The following is a 20,502-nucleotide window of genomic DNA, read 5'->3' on the forward strand; positions in this document are numbered from 1 at the left end:
CTTACCAATCCCTCGTAGTATGTGACCTAATATAGTCAGATTAATTGTCAATTTCTGAATGTAAAAGTCATTAACAGTAAGTTGTCAGTTTCAGAGCTTAAGTGTCAGTTTCAGAGCTTAAGTGTCAGTTTCTGAGTTTGAGTGTAATTTTCAGAGCTTAAGTGTCATTATCCGAGTTTACCTGAAGCATATGAGATGAAGATTAAATTTAAAGTCGAAAGGGTGGGTATAGCGAATAATATAGCACACCTCTCAACCACCTTTATTTATTCGAAAACGTGGTCCCAATTATTAACACAACTTCGTCGGTATTTGCTTACTAAGTCCTCTTAGTCGGTAGTAAGATTAAGAATCACTGATTTTAAGTAAAGTATATGAAAATATAGTATCAGTGACATTGACTATAAGTACTTACATCTGGCGTAGTATGACTTACCAGTAGACTACAGCTGCTGCTGACGTGGTAATATTGATACCTAGTTATGAAAAAGCTGTAACAAATCATGCACAATCATTGACGAGTTAAATGGCCTATTTTATAGGCGAGAAATCACACCATTTTACAGATTCAACCTCATTTATAAGCAACTTTCTCAGAATCTGAAGCTAGAACTTTGCAGCAATAGGCTAACGAGATGCATACCCAGGACCGTCTTAACAACATTGTAGGCTCTGGGCAAAGCAATGCACTTGTGCCCCCTACCGGCCAATATTCATTAACAATATGGGCAGCATGATGCCCCTAGAAGCGTGAGGCCATGGGCAACTGCCCAGTGTGCCCATGCCTTAAGACGGCACTGTCAGCGTACCTTCACGCTAACGTTTAAGAGGGCGTTCTCCTCAATTCTCCACTGGGCTGTGGGGATGTAGAATAGGCATGATGTGACCTCTATCGTGTTGTTCGACAAATGATGCGTGTCGTAGCTGCTAATCGTACATGTCGTGGCGACTAATGGAGGCAACTGTGTTGCCATGTGACGCATCTCGTAATGATGTCTACAGTGAGAAGGTCCGGGATATTTTCAGAAGAGTTACCGACATTGTATGTTATTCTTTTTGCCATTGTCTTCGTTGATTTGTACGCCATTATTGTAATGCCTTTACTTTCTCGTCATTGTATCACTAGAATTGTCCCGGTGTGCCCTTAGACTCTAATTATACAAATATCCTGGTCCTCGAATATGCGGACCAATCTCTCTCTCTCTCTCTCTCTCTCTTATTGTACACACACACTGACCTTTTCATTTCCTACTCTTTGATTATTGTACTCGGTTTTCCATATACAATACCTTCCTTCATTAACTATCAAAATGTATCACACAAAACAGTATCTTTAGGTAAAAACAGGTCACAGAATATAACTGCCTGTATTTTTTACTTGAACACTTATATCGCAACGAGTAAATAACATTTCTTTTTCTGTTATCTACATTCCTTTTTCTGTTATCTACATTTCTTTTTATGTTATCTACATTCCTTTTTCTGTTATACACTTTAAGCATAATCGAGATATTGATGTCAATAATTTTGACGCAAGCGGCGGCATTAATGAGTAGTAATTTAGTTAACTGTTTGTTGTATATTCATGAGTACAACGGATAGTCATCTTACATGAAGTGTATAGTCAGTAAATACTGTCCTATCGTACCCTTAGTCACGGTCATTGGAAAAATATTAGTTTTAATGAAAGTTGTCTCTCGGTGGTCATAAACACTGACAGGGTGTAATAGTATTACTTGCACTATTGAATGAAGAACACATTTCACATCTACATACATCTGGCCCCTTTTTGATCCTCATACAAGTAGCCCCTTTTTGATCCTCATACATCTGGCCCCTTTTTGATCCAGATGTATGAGGGCGTTTGAAAATAAAAACAAATGTATCGTGAAATATCGGAGGAGGCGAAACCCATTTTGGACGAACTGTTTGGTATTTTGGTCCAATAACGAAACACGACATTACTGGTAACTCTTGTCTTATTCTATACATGCTGTTAAGTTATTCCTACGATGAGAAGAAACCATCAATTGTACCGGTGTATATAATAACAGACATCTAAGTCATCAATCTGACATTTTGTTCAGTAAACTAGCCGATGTAAACTAAAATTTACTTACCATTCTGTCTAAGATACTACCACTAAGCAAGTGTGGGGGCCCCGAGTGGTCTAAAGCGCTCACCGTTCCGGATCACTGCCGTCTCACCTCTGTCTGCGTATGTTCGAGTCCAAGGCTCGGATAGCGTGGGTACGTGGGAAGGCCTGCCAGTAGCTTCTCGTGGGTCGGTGGTTCTTTCCTGGGTTTTTCAGGGTTCTTCCTCCACCAGTTATACTGGCCGCCATATATGGCCTATCTTGTGCTGATAAATGGCGTTAAACCCTAGAACAACAACAACAACTAAGCAAGTGTAAGGTAGGTAGGTAAGTAGGTAATTGGTGGATTATTTGGTTGGCCATTGGTCGAGAAGATGAACAGCTAGATGAGTTATAATTTCATTTTGGTCTTTCTTTAGAATCAAGCTAATACATAGAAAATACCAATTAATACGTAAACAGGTTGCCAGGTTGTAGATAGGTATGTAGTAGATAAGTATATCGGCACGTCTTCAGATAGTCACGAAAGACGATATATTTGTAGTATGGTTTAAAGTTGAAAGAATATAATAAAGTAGGCAAATTGAGTTCATTATAGGTACTGATATAATACAGTAACAGACTGACGATTTTGAAGATTCGCTTGTAGAAGAAAAAAACTATTGTCTATGCGTCTTTTTACGTTGGTCCAAAACATTCCCAAAAATATGAAATTGTGCAGTTTATGTAACTTAGGTTTTTACGAAGAAAGCGGACTAACCTTAGCAACTGGACCAGATGTGTCAATAGCCTCGTCTCGAGCGTTGTCTTTGTATATTTACCTTTAGCTGAACCTCCTATGGCGAAGATGTTAGTGTCACGCGATGATTCTGTTTAAACCAGACTACATAGGTACGTATTTAAGTTGGTTGGTTTGGTAGATAGGTAGGTTGGTGGGTAGGCGGTTTGGTTTATTGGTAAATAGCTAAAAGAGTACTTATTTTTCCCTTTTTTCTTCCAGTGAGAGACGCCGAGGCCTATTTTGAACAACAAGAATTGGAGCAATATGACTTTCCCATCCAGGATCCGGAAGGTACGATTAACTCATTCACGCAAAAGACAAATTCTTTTATTTCAATTGGTGTAAACATATTTCACAACGAAGCAAGAAAAGGTTCTGCCCTAAGATGACAAAATAAGCACATACTGTTATCTGATATTTTTATAATATGCACAGCTGACTTGGAATTACGATTTTCATGACAATCTCCATGATTTTGTTAATGATTTTAGTTCTTAATTTAAAATTGTGTTTAGTCATGTGCTTGAAGAGTTTCATATCATTAAAGCGGTCTTGTTGCTTGCCACCGTCCTCGTAATTATGCTATATATATATCACACGACAGGTATGTTGATTGCCACCGTCCTCGTAAGTATGCTATATATATATCACACGACAGGCATGTTGATTGCCACCGTCCTCGTAATTATACTATATATATCACACGACAGGTATGTTGCTTGCCCCTGTCCTCGTAATTATGCTATATATATCACACGACAGGTATGTTGATTGCCACTGTCCTCGTAAGTATGCTATATATATATATATATATATATATATATATATATATATATATATATATATATATATCACACGACAGGTATGTTGATTGCCACCGTCCTCGTAAGTATGCTATATATATATCACACGACAGGTATGTTGATTGCCACCGTCATCATAATTATGCTATATATATCACACGACAGGTATGTTGATTGCCACCGTCCTCGTAATTATGCTATATATATATCACACGACAGGTATGTTGATTGCCACCGCCCTTGTAATTATGCTATATATAACACGACAGTTATGTTGATTGCCCACCTTTCTCGTAATTATGCTTTATATCACACGACATTGTAACTGATACTCCATCCGAAAGTTATACACATTTTATTCAAAGTTAAGTTATGACCAATACATTTCAAATTGAAAGTACAGTTTCATAAAATACTGGGTTTGCTTACGTACAAAAACATACATGTATAAATGCTTCGGATTGTAACTTTAAAAAAAATGTTAGTGTTAGATACAGATATTATTTGATGCATCCAAATATGGCCAGATGTGTAGATCTTCTTTCAGGTAATAGTTACAAGTAAATACGAAATTTATGTAATTTTAATTTTAGCCTTTTCAACTTCACAATGAGTAATGAAATCTGGACTGTAATCTTTGAATAAATTTATTAAACCTTAAAATGAAGTACATTTTCTCAAGCACTCTCAATTACTACATCAGATGATAACGATGACATGTTTTGTTTTAACAACTTGGGGTGAAAATGTGCTTATTATTTCATTTACATTTTAATGTGATTGTTTTATAAAAAAAAGATCTACTTCACTTTGGTAATAATTAATTATGTGTATTTATATGTTTGCTAAAATTCGATATGTTAATATATAATAAAACAATGCAGCTTTTAACTCTCCAAGTAACACACTGGCAGAAATCTCTCTCAGATTTAATTTGATTACTGATAGTAAACTCTTGCTAAATGGGTCACAGTATAAATTGCTCTACCATCTTTGTTCATTAAGCTATTTTCATTAAATGGATTAGTCCTTAATTGATATGGTCATGTATGGTCCTTATTTGATATGGTCATGTGCAGTAGTATAGAGTTTGAGCGTTCTGACACATCATACTATACTTTTGGTTAGTTTTTGCACTTCACTGTTACTAACACAAACTTACCACCCTGGTGTTCTGGAAACTACCCCAGTCTATGCTACATACAATTTACAGTACACAAATGACTAATGGCCAACTGTTTATTAATTGTCTAAAATTTTGTGAAGAAAAAGGACATGGTTAAATGAATACAACTCATCTGCCTAATGACGTTTTCCTTTTTGCTCTATTGTTTTACATAGCCTTTTTGTTGTATTTTGTTAGCTGTCACCATTGATTTTGATTTGTTTGTGGCAAATTAATTTTTTGCCTGATGGCAATGGTGAAGCATACTGTTCTTCCTGATAGTTCTCTTAGCATCTGAATGAGAAGTGTGTTTTTTACATATCACTGTCTAGACAAAACATATCACTGTCTAGACAAAACATTATTAACATATCTTCATGTTTTTCTTACTCAGTCTTTATTAGCCTCACCAGCCTGACTTGTTTGATATAAACATAAACTGATACTCCAAGTTCATCTAAAAAATGCAAGTTTTTAACTTTTTTCTTGCATCCATGCTTACTCATGTTATTCCATTTTTGTTTTCATTTTGTGAAAGGCCCTTTTACAACATGTACAGTATTGGGAGTTTGTTTTGATGAGCAGGCTGTCAGAGGGGTCTGGATTAAATTGTAACCATCAGCCGATATGGACTTCCCCTTAAAGAAGGACTTTGTGTGTGTGTGTGTGTGTGTGTGTGTGTGTGTGTGTGTGTATTTGGTATAAGCCGAGGACATTCATGAGATTACACACCAATGAACTGAGGACACACCTCCAACCGAAGATGTCTTTGGTTGGAAAAATGGTAAAATCTTGCTTCTCCCAAATATTTCAGCCAGGAATAACGTAAAATCATGATTTGTAGGAAGGTCCCCATTTAAATGCTTGGTACTTGTTCACAGTTTTGTAGTGTATCTTTCTTCCAAACCTGGTGATACACATGCCTGAAACCATGTCCTTGATTGCCTGGTGGAAAACTCGTAGAGATCTCTGCTATCAAATTACACATTGCAAAAACGTATTATCTCCCTTTACAAGTTTAGATCCAAGCATCAAATACCAGCTACTTAGCTAAACTATAAGAAGATAAGCTGGTGTATATATCAGTCCCTGGTATTTTGTATTAATATTTCATGCATGTGAGACAATAGTGTTGGGAAACTCACGACACATTCATACCGTACATGTTCAGTACAGGCAAATAAATATATGACATGTACGAATGAGGTACATCAAAATGCTATTGGAAATATGCATGAATTCATTGTAGAGTTGTACTGAAATTGCCTAATTATCTGAGATTATACACGTAAAGATATTGAAAAGACATCCTTGATATGCAAAATTTATTTTATGGTTATTAAATGAGCTATATCCTCCCCCATTTCATCATTTGCCTACTTATTATTCAAATAGGAGAGAACAGATGTGAATCAAGTAAAAAATCCGGTTAAGGTGAGATCGAATTATCACTAACCAAATTTGGAAGTTACATACACAGAACTTCAGTAAATATGTAGAAAGATAAATATATTATACAGAGGTCAAACATTTATCATCAAGATGATCAGTTCCAAAATGAAACATTTAATTACAGCAATATGTTTTTTATTGTCGCGCTCTTAAGACCTGCGACTACACATGCAACCAGTCATAAACTGTTGAATGCATTCAGTGTCTGTTTAAATGTATATACTTGCTTTAGTTGGTAATTTGATGACTTTGATTAACACATCATGAATTATACTTGTATCGATAGTTCTCTTGTAAACAAAGTCTTATTAAAACAACACACAAAATGTAAAAACAAAGTGTCAATCTATATTGCTTTCCCAAATTTAAAGAGGTTTTTAACAATAGCCAAACTGCTCAGGATGTTTTACTGGACCAACTTGTATTTATAACTTAAAGGAACATTTATTTAGAGCTGCATTAAGCTGTAATATTCTTACTCATTTAGTCATTTTCCAGTATGTTTTATACAGTAGGCAATGCGGAAGAAAAAATAAGTTTAAAACTTCCAATCAGCGATACAAAATGCCTTTACTTGTAACCTTGACTTAGCAAATGTATAAGCTAAGTGATTTGGACAGTCAACCAAGAAAGTGTTGTACCATTAAAGGATGTTCTTGTTCATTCATGGCTCCAAAACAATAAAACAGGATAAACTGTTTGTGAAAAGGTATTAGAAATTTATCCCCATCCACTGACTGATACATGTACTCTAATAGAACTCTGTTCTTCACTTCTGCAATTACTGAACTGTAAAGCTATTTAGGAGGTTTCAATTCAGTTAACATAGATAAGTTGTTGTTGTTGTTGTTGTTGTAGTTGTTGTTATCGATGTTTTAGTCTATCATTATTCTTTGTGTTGAGGTTGAGATAGAACACTATACAGATTACAACAGAAATAATGTTGTTTGCATCATCGATTTATTCAGTCAAAGTGACTTGAAAAATACGAAGTCTCCATGAAATGCCCAATATGGGTAACACAAACATTCATTCTTATTTTCAACATTACATCTACACATGCCTGAGAGAGAGGGGGAGAGAGAGAGTGTGTGAGAGAGAGAGAAGATTTGTACATGCACTATGCAATGAAGATATTACTAATTTTTGGCAAAAAGTGAATACCGGTAGTCATTGCGGATAAGACGAGTTTCCTGCCATAAATGCTCAAATCCAGCCAAATAGTATTGTTACAAACCAGGGGTATTTGCTTGGCTGAGCGGTATTTAACCCTGGTACGATTCCGCTAGAAGTCATAAGTTTACCCCAAATTTCCAAAGACTTCTATACAACTTCAGTTGTAAATTAGAAAGCCTGACATGTCCATTCTGTACATACATTTTTCGCTAATCAGTGCAAGACCACAGATCTCAAAATTAGCCAGATATCTATCAACCGTACATCTGCATGGTTTCACTTCATCAACGTTCCATACCATGAGCCATTCACGCTGTAGAAACTATACAACTATCCCCTAATACATTGACCTGGGAACTACTTTTACTGCACCACCTTAGGCCAGTCAGTTCATGGATTCAAGGCACATTTTGCTAGTACAACTGCATCACATTTGCCACCATGGTTACATAAACAGTATCTGTCGAGTCCCTTCTTGTTTATTCCTTTGCGTAATTTACCGGTCTCCTGCTGTAAATACTGCCACTGCAGTCACACCACCAATGTACACCATTAGGTTTTAATTACTCCAGGGACACTCTCGTGCGGTTTTGACCTGAATTCACTAGAAGTCAACCATGGCATTATGAAAACTCACTAACACTTCACTCCGTGATGTTTGCTCCTACTAATTGGCTAATTGTTTAAGGCTAAGGAATATTTCATTGCACAGAGTTCAAAGAATCAAACAAGTAATCTCACAATGACTCGGCCTTGGTTCGAACCCACAACCTCCCACATCTGAGGTAGATGCTCTAACCACTAGGCCACCTGAGCAGTCACTATGATTGTTAAGACTGGACTAGATATGCAAACATGGCCTTGTTGGTCATAATGTACCAATGTCCTTGGTCTCCATGATTTTGTCAAATAGTGTGCGTCCTTAGTTTGCATGGATTGTATAGAATATTTGTGTAAACATGTATGTCCTTGTATGCATTGCTAAATTTCATATTCCTTAGAATTGATAATACAGTTCCCTCCTTGATACATCACCATTTGCTATTAATTTACAACCTCAAACTGTATTTCTTTTTGCTCTAGCATCGCCAGAACAAATGTCCATGGTACATGGTTCCATGATATTCACCAAATACAAGAAAGTGTGTGTGTGTGTGTGTGATTTTAATTATTAATATAGTTTTAACAATTTTTCAGTCATATTGCTACGATGTCTGAAGTGTGGCAGTTTGTAGTGATGTCTAGCTCTGGGGCATCATTCCTCAGATATGTAGCATGATGTCCCACCCAGTCACATTATCCTGTCACCAGGCTGACCAGTCTTAACACTAACCTCTTAATGCTTAGTGCCAAGTGAGGCAGCTGTTAGTACCATTTTAATTCTGATGCATTATTAGAAACAGGTTTAAATGGCTTTGAAAGCTAATATGATTGTAATATAGGACTATTCTTAGTATAGCTTTTAAAGCTATGACATTGTCCTCAACATTGTGTAACTTTTGCCTAGATATTCCCATTCAGAGTCAGTACCTCTTTCTGTCAGCACATACAAAGCAATTACTCAATGCATTTCTGAGATGTACACCAAAATGGTAAGTGGAGTGATGCTAGACTGAAATCCAGGGCTTGATTTTTGTGTTAAAATGCCAGCCTCAAAATGTTCCATCCCCAATGATTTTACACAGTTTTCTCTTAGTATTTTGGTTTTCTCAGAATCTTAAGACACTCAGTGACACATGTGTAGTTACCATTAATCATGTCATTCATACTTCTTATATCAATTGGTTCAAAAAGATACTTTTATTAAATGAATGTTCACAATGTTCATTCCTATTCACTGCATTTTTTTTCTCACTTTTTTGCTCCTAGACATGGTCAGGTATACAGAAAAATTGTGTGACGATTCAACAATGAATTTTTGTTTTTGTTTATACTTTTTAGTATCCAATTCTCAAGTTGACAGAGAAATGGAAATAGACGATCTTGAGGGTGCTGTCGTGGAAGACAGTAAGTTTTTCTTTCTCCTCAGTCTTTTAGAGACACACATGCATTTGCCTGTGAATACAATAGCATCATCTTATGGTGTGTCTCTTATCATTCTTTGCAGGTGCAGAAGTGGATATATTTAGTTATGCTAAATGTTTATGACTCAAAGCACATTATTCTGCGCTATAATAAACTGCTGTTTCAATTGACTAAGGAAATGACTAGTTTGAAGTCATGAAAAAACTTGATCACCACTCATTTAGCCTGGTATTAGCCAAACTGTGATAAGTGTATATAATCAAAGGAGTTTTGTGTGTGTGATTTGGATTTTTAACATAACTTTAACAATTTGAGTCATATCGCTACGATGTCTACAATGTGGCAGTTTATGGTGATGTCTAGCACTGAGGTATCATGCCACAGACATGATCATGTCCCACCCAATCACATTATCTTGACACCAGGCCAACCAATCCTAACACTGACCTCTTAATGCTGAGCGCCAAATGAGGCAGCTGCTCCTACCATTTTTAAAAGTCTTTGGTATGACTTAGTCAGGGTTCCTACCTGTGATCTCCTTTATCTGAAGTGGATGTTCTAACCACTTAGGCCACTGGAGCGGTCCTGTGACCAAAGGAAGAATTCTAGATAGTATGTATGTGTAATATATAACATATTGAACTTACTTAAAATTTTTATTTTCTTCTTCATTCAATGCAAGGATTTATAAATGTGATATGAGTGTAACATATACATTCTCTTGTTAACAATAATCGTTAGCAATTATTGCAGCCTCACAGCTGTAATGCTTGCAAAAATGAAACCAAATACTATTCTTTCAAATATTTGAATGCAGTTACACTTTTTAAGGATCTTTTAGCTGTTGCTATTCAGGAAATTTAAATACTAAAGGTCACACATTATTTCTAATTCTTATTGATAAATCTAAGTATCACACATGTAATTTCTAATTCTTATTGATAAATCTAAGTATCACACATGTAATTTCTAATTCTTATTGATAAATCTAAGTATCACACATGTAATTTCTAATTCTTATTGATAAATCTAAGTATCACACATGTAATTTCTAATTCTTATTGATAAATCTAAGTATCACACATGTAATTTCTAATTATATTGATAAATCTAAGTATCACACATGTAATTTCTTATCATATTGATAAATCTAAGTATCACACATGTAATTTCTAATTCTTATTGATAAATCTAAGTATCACACATGTAATTTCTAATTCTTATTGATAAATCTAAGTATCACACATGTAATTTCTAATCATATTGATAAATCTAAGTATCACACATGTAATTTCTAATTCTTATTGATAAATCTAAGTATCACACATGTATTTTCTAATTCTTAATGATAAATCTAAGTATCACACATGTAATTTCTAATTCTTATTGATAAATCTAAGTATCACACATGTAATTTCTAATTCTTATTGATAAATCTAAGTATCACATATGTAATTTCTAATTCTTATTGATAAATCTAAGTATCACACATGTAATTTCTAATTCTTATTGATAAATCTAAGTATCACACATGTAATTTCTAATTCTTATTGATAAATCTAAGTATCACACATGTAATTTCTAATTCTTATTGATAAATCTAAGTATTACACATGTAATTTCTAATCATATTGATAAATCTAAGTATCACACATGTAATTTCTAATTCTTATTGATAAATCTAAGTATCACACATGTAATTTCTAATTCTTATTGATAAATCTAAGTATCACACATGTAATTTCTAATTCTTATTGATAAATCTAAGTATCACACATGTAATTTCTAATCATATTGATAAATCTAAGTATCACACATGTAATTTCTAATTCTTATTGATAAATCTAAGTATCACACATGTAATTTCTAATCATATTGATAAATCTAAGTATCACACATGTAATTTCTAATTCTTATTGATAAATCTAAGTATCACACATGTAATTTCTAATTCTTATTGATAAATCTAAGTATCACACATGTAATTTCTAATTCTTATTGATAAATCTAAGTATCACACATGTAATTTCTAATTCTTATTGATAAATCTAAGTATCACACATGTAATTTCTAATCATATTGATAAATCTAAGTATCACACATGTAATTTCTAATTCTTATTGATAAATCTAAGTATTACACATGTAATTTCTAATTCTTATTGATAAATCTAAGTATCACACATGTAATTTCTAATCATATTGATAAATCTAAGTATTACACATGTAATTTCTAATTCTTATTGATAAATCTAAGTATCACACATGTAATTTCTAATCATATTGATAAATCTAAGTATCACACATGTAATTTCTAATTCTTATTGATAAATCTAAGTATCACACATGTAATTTCTAATTCTTATTGATAAATCTAAGTATCACACATGTAATTTCTAATTCTTATTGATAAATCTAAGTATCACACATGTAATTTCTAATTCTTATTCATAAATCTAAGTATCACACATGTAATTTCTAATCATATTGATAAATCTAAGTATCACACATGTAATTTCTAATTCTTATTGATAAATCTAAGTATCACACATGTAATTTCTAATCATATTGATAAATCTAAGTATCACACATGTAATTTCTAATTCTTATTGATAAATCTAAGTATCACACATGTAATTTCTAATCATATTGATAAATCTAAGTATCACACATGTAATTTCTAATTCTTATTGATAAATCTAAGTATCACACATGTAATTTCTAATTCTTATTGATAAATCTAAGTATCACACATGTAATTTCTAATCATATTGATAAATCTAAGTTTCAAAGACAATTTCATTTTTGCTACATGCACAAATATTGATTATGAACAAAAGTATATGCTTTCATATTATTTTTCTGTTACATCTACAGTGAAAATTATTTTCAGTTCGTTATGGTACGAAGACTATATACGACGCTTTTGTCAGTTACAACGAGGAACCTAAGGACTTGGAGTTTGTGAGGAAAATGATACGAGAATTGGAAGGCAACCAAAACTTGAAACTGTTTATTCCTGGCAGAGATGATATCCCTGGTGCAGCTAAATACGTAGTCACAGCTGCCATGATTGAGAAGAGGTAAAGTCATATTATACCATGGCACAATTAGTGTCTCAATGACACCTCATGACATATATATATATATACATAGTGAGCCATCAATAACATTCAGCATTTGCATGTGTCAAACCTGTCAAGAGATCTTAATGCATTGCAAGGGCAGTGATTGTTCCATGGAACAGAGCAAGTAATTGAAATTTACAAGACCACATGGAAATGTAAAGGTCAACACATCCTACATGTATGACATAAACTTAGTCAGAAAGTTAATGCTATTTATACATTATCACATTACAGTTTCAATCGATAGATTCTGTGAATTTCTCTTCCACTCAGCATAGAAAGTCGCTGGTCCATGAACTCTGACCTGTGTGTGCCTACCAGCATTCATCACATACATACAGTTATGTTGTTTGATGATTCTGTCATGAACAGAGCCTGAGAAATAAACGACAAAATTTAATGAAAGAAAGTTAAGTAACAGTGACCTACATATGTGATTATGATGTAGTACTCATCAAGATGCATCCCTTACTGTTTTACGCTTCCCAGTATAACAGTATTTAATTACAGTGTGCAAGGTTGTGAGCTAAATGCAAAATCATAACCAAGACTGAACAACTAATATACATGTTTGTACCAAGACTGTACAACTAATATACATGTTTGTACCAAGACTGTACAACTAATATACATGTTTTGTACCAAGACTGTACAACTAATATATATGTTTTGTACCAAGACTGTACAACTAATATATATGTTTTGTACCAAGACTGTACAACTAATATACATGTTTGTACCAAGACTGTGCAACTAACTACATGTTTGTACCAAGACTGTACAACTAATATACATGTTTTGTACCAAGACTGTACAACTAATATACATGTTTGTACCAAGACTGTACAATATACATGTTTGTACCAAGACTGTACAACTAATATACATGTTTTGTACCAAGACTGTACAACTAATATACATGTTTGTACCAAGAATGTACAACTAATATATATATATTTGTACCAAGAATGTACAACTAATATATATGTCTGTACCAAGAATGTACAACTAATATATATGTTTGTACCAAGAATGGACAACTAATATACATGTTTGTACCAAGACTGTACAACTAATATACATGTTTTGTACCAAGACGGTACAACTAATATACATGTTTGTTCCAAGACTGTACAGCTAATATACATGTTTGTACCAAGAATGTACAACTAAGATATATGTTTGTACCAAGACTGTACAATATACATGTTTGTACCAAGACTGTACAACTAATATACATGTTTTGTACCAAGACTGTACAACTAATATACATGTTTATACCAAGGCTGTACAACTAATATACATGTTTGTACCAAGACTGTACAACTAATATACATGTTTGTACCAATACTGTACAACTAATAATTACATGTTTGTACCAAGAATGTACAACTAATATACATGTTTGTACCAAAACTGTACAGCTAATATACATGTCTGTACCAAGAATGTAGAACTAATATATATGTTTGTACCAAGACTGTACAACTAATATACATGTTTTGTACCAAGACTGTACAACTAATATACATGTTTTGTACCAAGACTGTACAACTAATATACATGTTTGTACCAAGACTGTGCAACTAACTACATGTTTGTACCAAGACTGTACAACTAATATACATGTTTGTACCAAGACTGTACAATATACATGTTTGTACCAAGACTGTACAACTAATATACATGTTTGTACCAAGACTGTACAACTAATATATATGTTTGTACCAAGAATGTACAACTAATATATATATTTGTACCAAGAATGTACAACTAATATACATGTTTGTACCAAGGCTGTAAAACTAAGATATGTTTGTACCAAGACTGTACAATATACATGTTTGTACCTAGACTGTACAAGTAATATACATGTTTTGTACCAAGACTGTACAACTAATATACATATTTGTACCAAGACTGTACAACTAATATACATGTTTGTACCAATACTGTACAACTAATAATTACATGTTTGTACCAATTCAGCTGCCTCCCCTGGTTGTAGTTATTGAAACCTGCTCCAAAGTATTGCCTTTAACAAGGGAAAAAAAACTGGTTGACATTCAGTAATGGTTTATATACGCATGTGATTTTATCTGTGTGTATGCCAATGTCAAAACTTGGGGTAGTACAGTAGCTTACCTCTACAGTGTAAAGGTGAGCTAAATAGGAAGACAAAAATATGTTGAACAAACATTTTGATTTTCTAACCCAGTAGAAATTGCTCAACCAAACAAAGCATTTGCCTTGATCACCTCATAGGGATCGTACACGGTTTGCTTTGCAGGCTTCTGCCCAAGAACAAGAAAAGAATCTAAAACTGATATCAAAGATATGTACTCAAAACACATACACTCTTAACGCAAAACAGTCTCACTGTGGCCTGCATTTCACATTTTACTGGCTTAGGTTGAGTTTTTACATTTAGCCTGTGTACAAAATAGGTTTTTACCAACCGCTGATTCCACTCACAACAGAACAACTTAAAAAATACAGGTTGACAGATCGCTGTCATGCCTGTGATGATTATTTCAAACCATATGATAAAAAAGACAGAGACCAATGCTACATCACAGGACGTTATTGTGGTGCTGCTCACTTCCAATGCAACCTCCATTTCATTCAAGTCATTGCTCATAATTTACCAGGATATGACGGACACTTTATCATTGCTGCATTAAACGATCTGTGGATCAAAGAACTTCTAAAATCGGTGGGAAACAAAATCACATAAATCTCTCATAACTTTGCAAAGTACATTTCATTCTCAAGTCGGATCCTTTTTTGATTTATTGATTTGTTTTAGTTTATGTGAGCATCGCTAGATGAACTCACTAAAAACTCTCCAATCTTTGTTCATCTTGACAAAACCGATCTAGAAAAAATACATATACTCAAACAAAAAGGAATCTATCTTTACGAGTACATCGATAGCTGGTCGTGGTTTGAAGAAACTTCTCATCCTTCCCAAAGTGCATTTTATTCCTTACTCTACCTAGAAAACATCACTGACAACAAATACAACAGAGCACTCGTTGTCTGGAAAACCTTTGGCTGTCAGACACTTGGTGATTACAACAATGTATACCTGAAAACTGAACTGCTGTTATTTGCAGATGTGTTTCAAAATTTCAGAGATACCTGCTAACAACATTATCATCTTGATCATCTATGGTACTTTTCATCATCTGGTTTATCATGGGATGTTCTTCTTTAAACAAGTCAGATGCAACTCAAGCTTTTCACCGACCCAGACATGTTTATGTTTACAGAGCACATAGTGCGTGGGGAAATCTCCATTGGCATCAAAAAACATGCCACTGCCAATAACAAATACATGCACCACTATGATCCCAATAAACCTGCCACATATATCTTTTATCTCAACCAAACAATTTCTATAGTTAGGCTATATCACGATCACTTCCCACATGAGGATTTCACTGGATATCTGGTGACCAGTTTGTGCAGGAACCCTCGGATGGCTATGTCGATGAATGACGTAGGCTATTTGGTGAAGTTGACTTGACCTACCCACAACACTTACATGATCTCCACAACATTTATCCCCTCTGCGCTGAACAACTATTGGTCTCCAGTGAGATGCTCTCTCCAGAACGGAGGACACAAAAAGACAAGTATGGCCTTGGTGATACTAAGGTGAAAAAACTTACACCCATGAACAAGACTAAGTACATCATGCACTACCCTTTACTAGATCCGGCATTGATACACGGACTGGTGCTTGATAAAGTTCATCATTCACTTATGTTTAATAAAGCTCCATGGATAAAAAGTTATATTGACTTCAGTACTTTACAACGAACCTAAGCTAACACGAAATTTGACAAGTATTTCTTCAAACTCATGAACAGTAATGTTTTTGGAAAGACCATTGGTGCAGAAATATTGAAATCATTAACAATGTAAGATGACATGCACATGAAAATCTTTGACGAGGAGTTAGACACTCTCGAGTCCACAAAAACTAGCTTATGTTAGATAAACCCATTTACATTGGAGCAGCCATACCCTATCTTTCTAAAATGCTTATGCTTATTTTCCATTATGGATTTATCATGAGATATATGGAGATCGCGCTAATCGTCTCATGATGTATACCGATTCACTCATCTATGAGGTTCAGACAGAGGATACTTACCAGGATATGTATGATCACCGGGAACATTTTGACCTCAGTGATTATCCTTGGGATAGTCCATTTTACTGTGCAGATAATAAAACGAGTTCTTGGAAAGTTTAAGAAAGAAACCCATGGCGATCCCATAGTTTAAATCATTGTACTAGGATCAAAATTGTGCTGTTTCGAAGCAAACACAGGCATGGTCAAGAAAAAAGACAAAAAAGGTCACCGAACACACCGTCTATCGTATGGCTGATACTCACCATTACAAAGAGGCCATGGATGGAATTGCCCATTATTGCACCATGAGAAAATTAAAGTCGGATCAACATCACATATTCACATTGCTTATCAATAAAAAAGGATTATGAAACTTTGATGATAAAAGATACTGCACTAATGGTATCTCCATATTATCCTTTGGACATAAAAACATCAAGCATTAAACACTTCTGACTAAAAATGTTTTTCCACCTACCTTTCATCACATGACCCAGAACAATCCATCCGTTTTTTACTGCACTTGGACACACCAGGATTAAAAGTGGTCCAGAAGCCCTGATTTTTTGCTGCATTTGGATACATCCATGGAAAACGCTATTTTTTCTGCAATGGAGTGACCTCCCTCCCCTGCAAAAGTGACCCAGAATCCCCACATGTAATGAGGCAAGAAAAATAAAAAAATTATGCACAGACGTATAATGTAGGGTTGAAATACCCGTATTTTGACTTTTAAATGACATTCCTCTGTTTTCAGGACATAATCATAAAACTATTAGTGAAAAAATTCCTCAGCATTATTATGTCTAGTGTACTTTTTGTTTCGATTCTGCAAGAGATAAGAAACAAAAACAACAAGCAACAGCAACAAATATCACCAAGCTTAATGGCATCTGGTCTTGAGTAATATTATGATAAGTCGGACAGCATCCTACTCGGGTGTGGGAGGTCACGTGTTCAATCCTAGGCTGAGTCTTACCAAAGACTTATAAAAATGGTACTAACAGCTGCCTCTCTTGGCACTCAACATTAAGATGTTAGTGTTAGGACTGGTCGGCCTGGCATCAGGATAATGTAACTTTGTGGGATATCATGCTACGTGTCTGTGGCGTGATGCCCCAGTGCTAGACATCACTATAAACTGCCACACTGCAGACATCATAGTGATATGACTAAAAATTGTAAGGCTGTAATGTAAAAATCCAGACAAACAAATAAAAGTATGCCTTGTTATCCAGATGAAAGATAAAGTGTCACTCCCAAAAGTAAAATTATATGTGTTCAGGTCATTAAAAAAATATTGAAATATAGTATGCAATAAAAAGACTGATATTTAAACAAAACAGAAGATGGGTATAAAAGCATGCATACACAAATATACATGCACATTCAGTCGGACAAGTGGATTAACAGACATATAGAAAAATAGTTCATTGATGGTCTTCATGGCTAATAGTGTAAAAGATTTAATTGAAATGTTGAGAATAATTTAAATTATATCATACACTAAAATGTTATTTTCATTTCCTTACAGATGCAGACGGGTTATAATCGTCATTTCAGAGAATTTTGGAAAAAGTGTCATGTGTGACTTTCAGGTCAAGTTTGCACAGGCTCTTGCCCCAGGTAGGGTATTAAGTTGAAAGCATACTATTCCACAATGCTACTCCTAACAATGTTAGTGCCCCAGGTAGGGTATTAAGTTGAAAGCATACTATTCCACAATACTATTCCTAACAATGTTAGTACCCCAGATAGGGTATTAAGTTGAAAGCATACTATTCCACAATACTACTCCTAACAATGTTTTTGCCCCAGGTAGGGTATTAAGTTGAAAGCATACTATTCCATAATACTAGTCCTAACAATGTTAGTACCCCAGGTAGAGTATTAAGTTGAAAGCATATTGTTCCACAATACTACTCCTAACAATATTAGTACCCCAGGTATGGTATTAAGTTGAAAGCATACTATTCCACAATACTACTCCTAACAATGTTTTTGCCCCATGTAGGGTATTAAGTTGAAAGCATACTATTCCATAATACTAGTCCTAACAATGTTAGTACCCCAGGTATGGTACTAAGTTGAAAGCATACTATTCCATAATACTAGTCCTAACAATGTTAGTACCCCAGGTAGAGTATTAAGTTGAAAGCATACTATTCCATAATACTAGTCCTAACAATGTTAGTACCCCAGGTAGGGTATTAAGTTGAAAGCATACTATTCCATAATACTAGTCCTAACAATGTTAGTACCCCAGGTAGGGTATTAAGTTGAAAGCATACTATTCCACAATACTACTCCTAACAATGTTTTTGCCCCATGTAGGGTATTAAGTTGAAAGCATACTATTCCACAATACTACTCCTAACAATGTTTTTGCCCCAGGTAGGGTATTAAGTTGAAAGCATACTATTCCATAATACTACTCCTAACAATGTTAGTACACCAGGTAGGGTATTAAGTTGAAAGCATACTATTCCATAATACTAGTCCTAACAGTGTTAGTACCCCAGGTATGGTATTAAGTTGAAAGCATACTATTCCATAATACTAGTCCTAACAATGTTAGTACCCCAGGTATGGTATTAAGTTGAAAGCATACTATTCCACAATACTACTCCTAACAATGTTTTTGCCCCAGGTAGGGTATTAAGTTGAAAGCATACTATTCCATAATACTGCTCCTGACAATGTTAGTACCCCAGGTAGAGTATTAAGTTGAAAGCATACTATTCCACAATACTACTCCTAACAATGTTTTTGCCCCAGGTAGGGTATTAATTTGAAAGCATACTATTCCATAATACTAGTCTTAACAATATTAGTACCCCAGGTATGGTATTAAGTTGAAAGCATAATATTCCATAATACTAGTCCTAACAATCTTAGTACCTCAGGTAGGGTATTAAGTTGAAAGCATACTATTCCATAATACTAGTCCTAACAATGTTAGTACCCCAGGTAGGGTATTAAGTTGAAAGCATACTATTCCATAATACTAGTCCTAACAATGTTAGTACCCCAGGTAGGGTATTAAGTTGAAAGCATACTATTCCATAATACTACTCCTACAATGTTAGTACCCCAGGTATGGTATTAAGTTGAAAGCATACTATTCCATAATACTACTCCTAACAATATTAGTACCCCAGGTATGGTATTAAGTTAAAAGCATACTATTCCATAATACTACTCCTACAATGTTAGTACCCCAGGTATGGTATTAAGTTGAAAGCATACTATTCCATAATACTACTCCTAACAATGTTAGTACCTCAGGTAGGGTATTAAGTTGAAAGCATACTATTCCATAATACTAGTCCTAACAATGTTAGTGTCCCAGATTTGATATATCATGGTGCAACGATCGCATTAGTCCAAAGCCACAAACACCTTGGGATTACCCATTCGATTGATGGCAACTGGAGTAATCTCATTGATGGTTGCATCCTAAAGATTTAAACTAGAGGATACTTATATTTAAGTGAACACTCTTTAACTAAAATGAATATAGTCTTGGTTAGATCCATAAGTGAAGACTCGTTAAGTAAAATATATATATTCTTGGTTAGATCCATGAGTGAACAGTCTTTAAAAATGAATATAGTCTTGATTAGGTCCAAAAGTGAACACTCTTTAAAAAAAATGTATATAGTATTGGTTAGATCCATTAGTGAACATTCTTTAGAAATGTTATGATATAGCATTGGTTAGATCCATAA

General features: G+C 34.4%; 1 protein-coding gene across 1 annotated transcript in view; it reads left to right on the top strand.

Annotated features, from left to right (window-relative positions):
- LOC149791895 (myeloid differentiation primary response protein MyD88-like) overlaps positions 1-20,502 on the top strand; it is a 31,151-nt gene that overhangs the window by 1,497 nt on the left and 9,152 nt on the right. Inside the window, exons 2-5 of the mRNA XM_089970408.1 lie at positions 3,096-3,167; positions 9,414-9,479; positions 12,390-12,579; positions 18,306-18,397. Of these exons, the coding sequence (XP_089826534.1) occupies positions 3,096-3,167; positions 9,414-9,479; positions 12,390-12,579; positions 18,306-18,397 (420 nt within the window). The remainder of the gene's footprint in view (positions 1-3,095; positions 3,168-9,413; positions 9,480-12,389; positions 12,580-18,305; positions 18,398-20,502) is intronic.

The sequence above is a fragment of the Sinohyriopsis cumingii genome, chromosome 9, assembly GCF_028554795.1.
Source record: "Sinohyriopsis cumingii isolate HCF-2022 chromosome 9, ASM2855479v2, whole genome shotgun sequence".
Lineage (NCBI taxonomy): Eukaryota > Metazoa > Mollusca > Bivalvia > Unionida > Unionidae > Sinohyriopsis > Sinohyriopsis cumingii.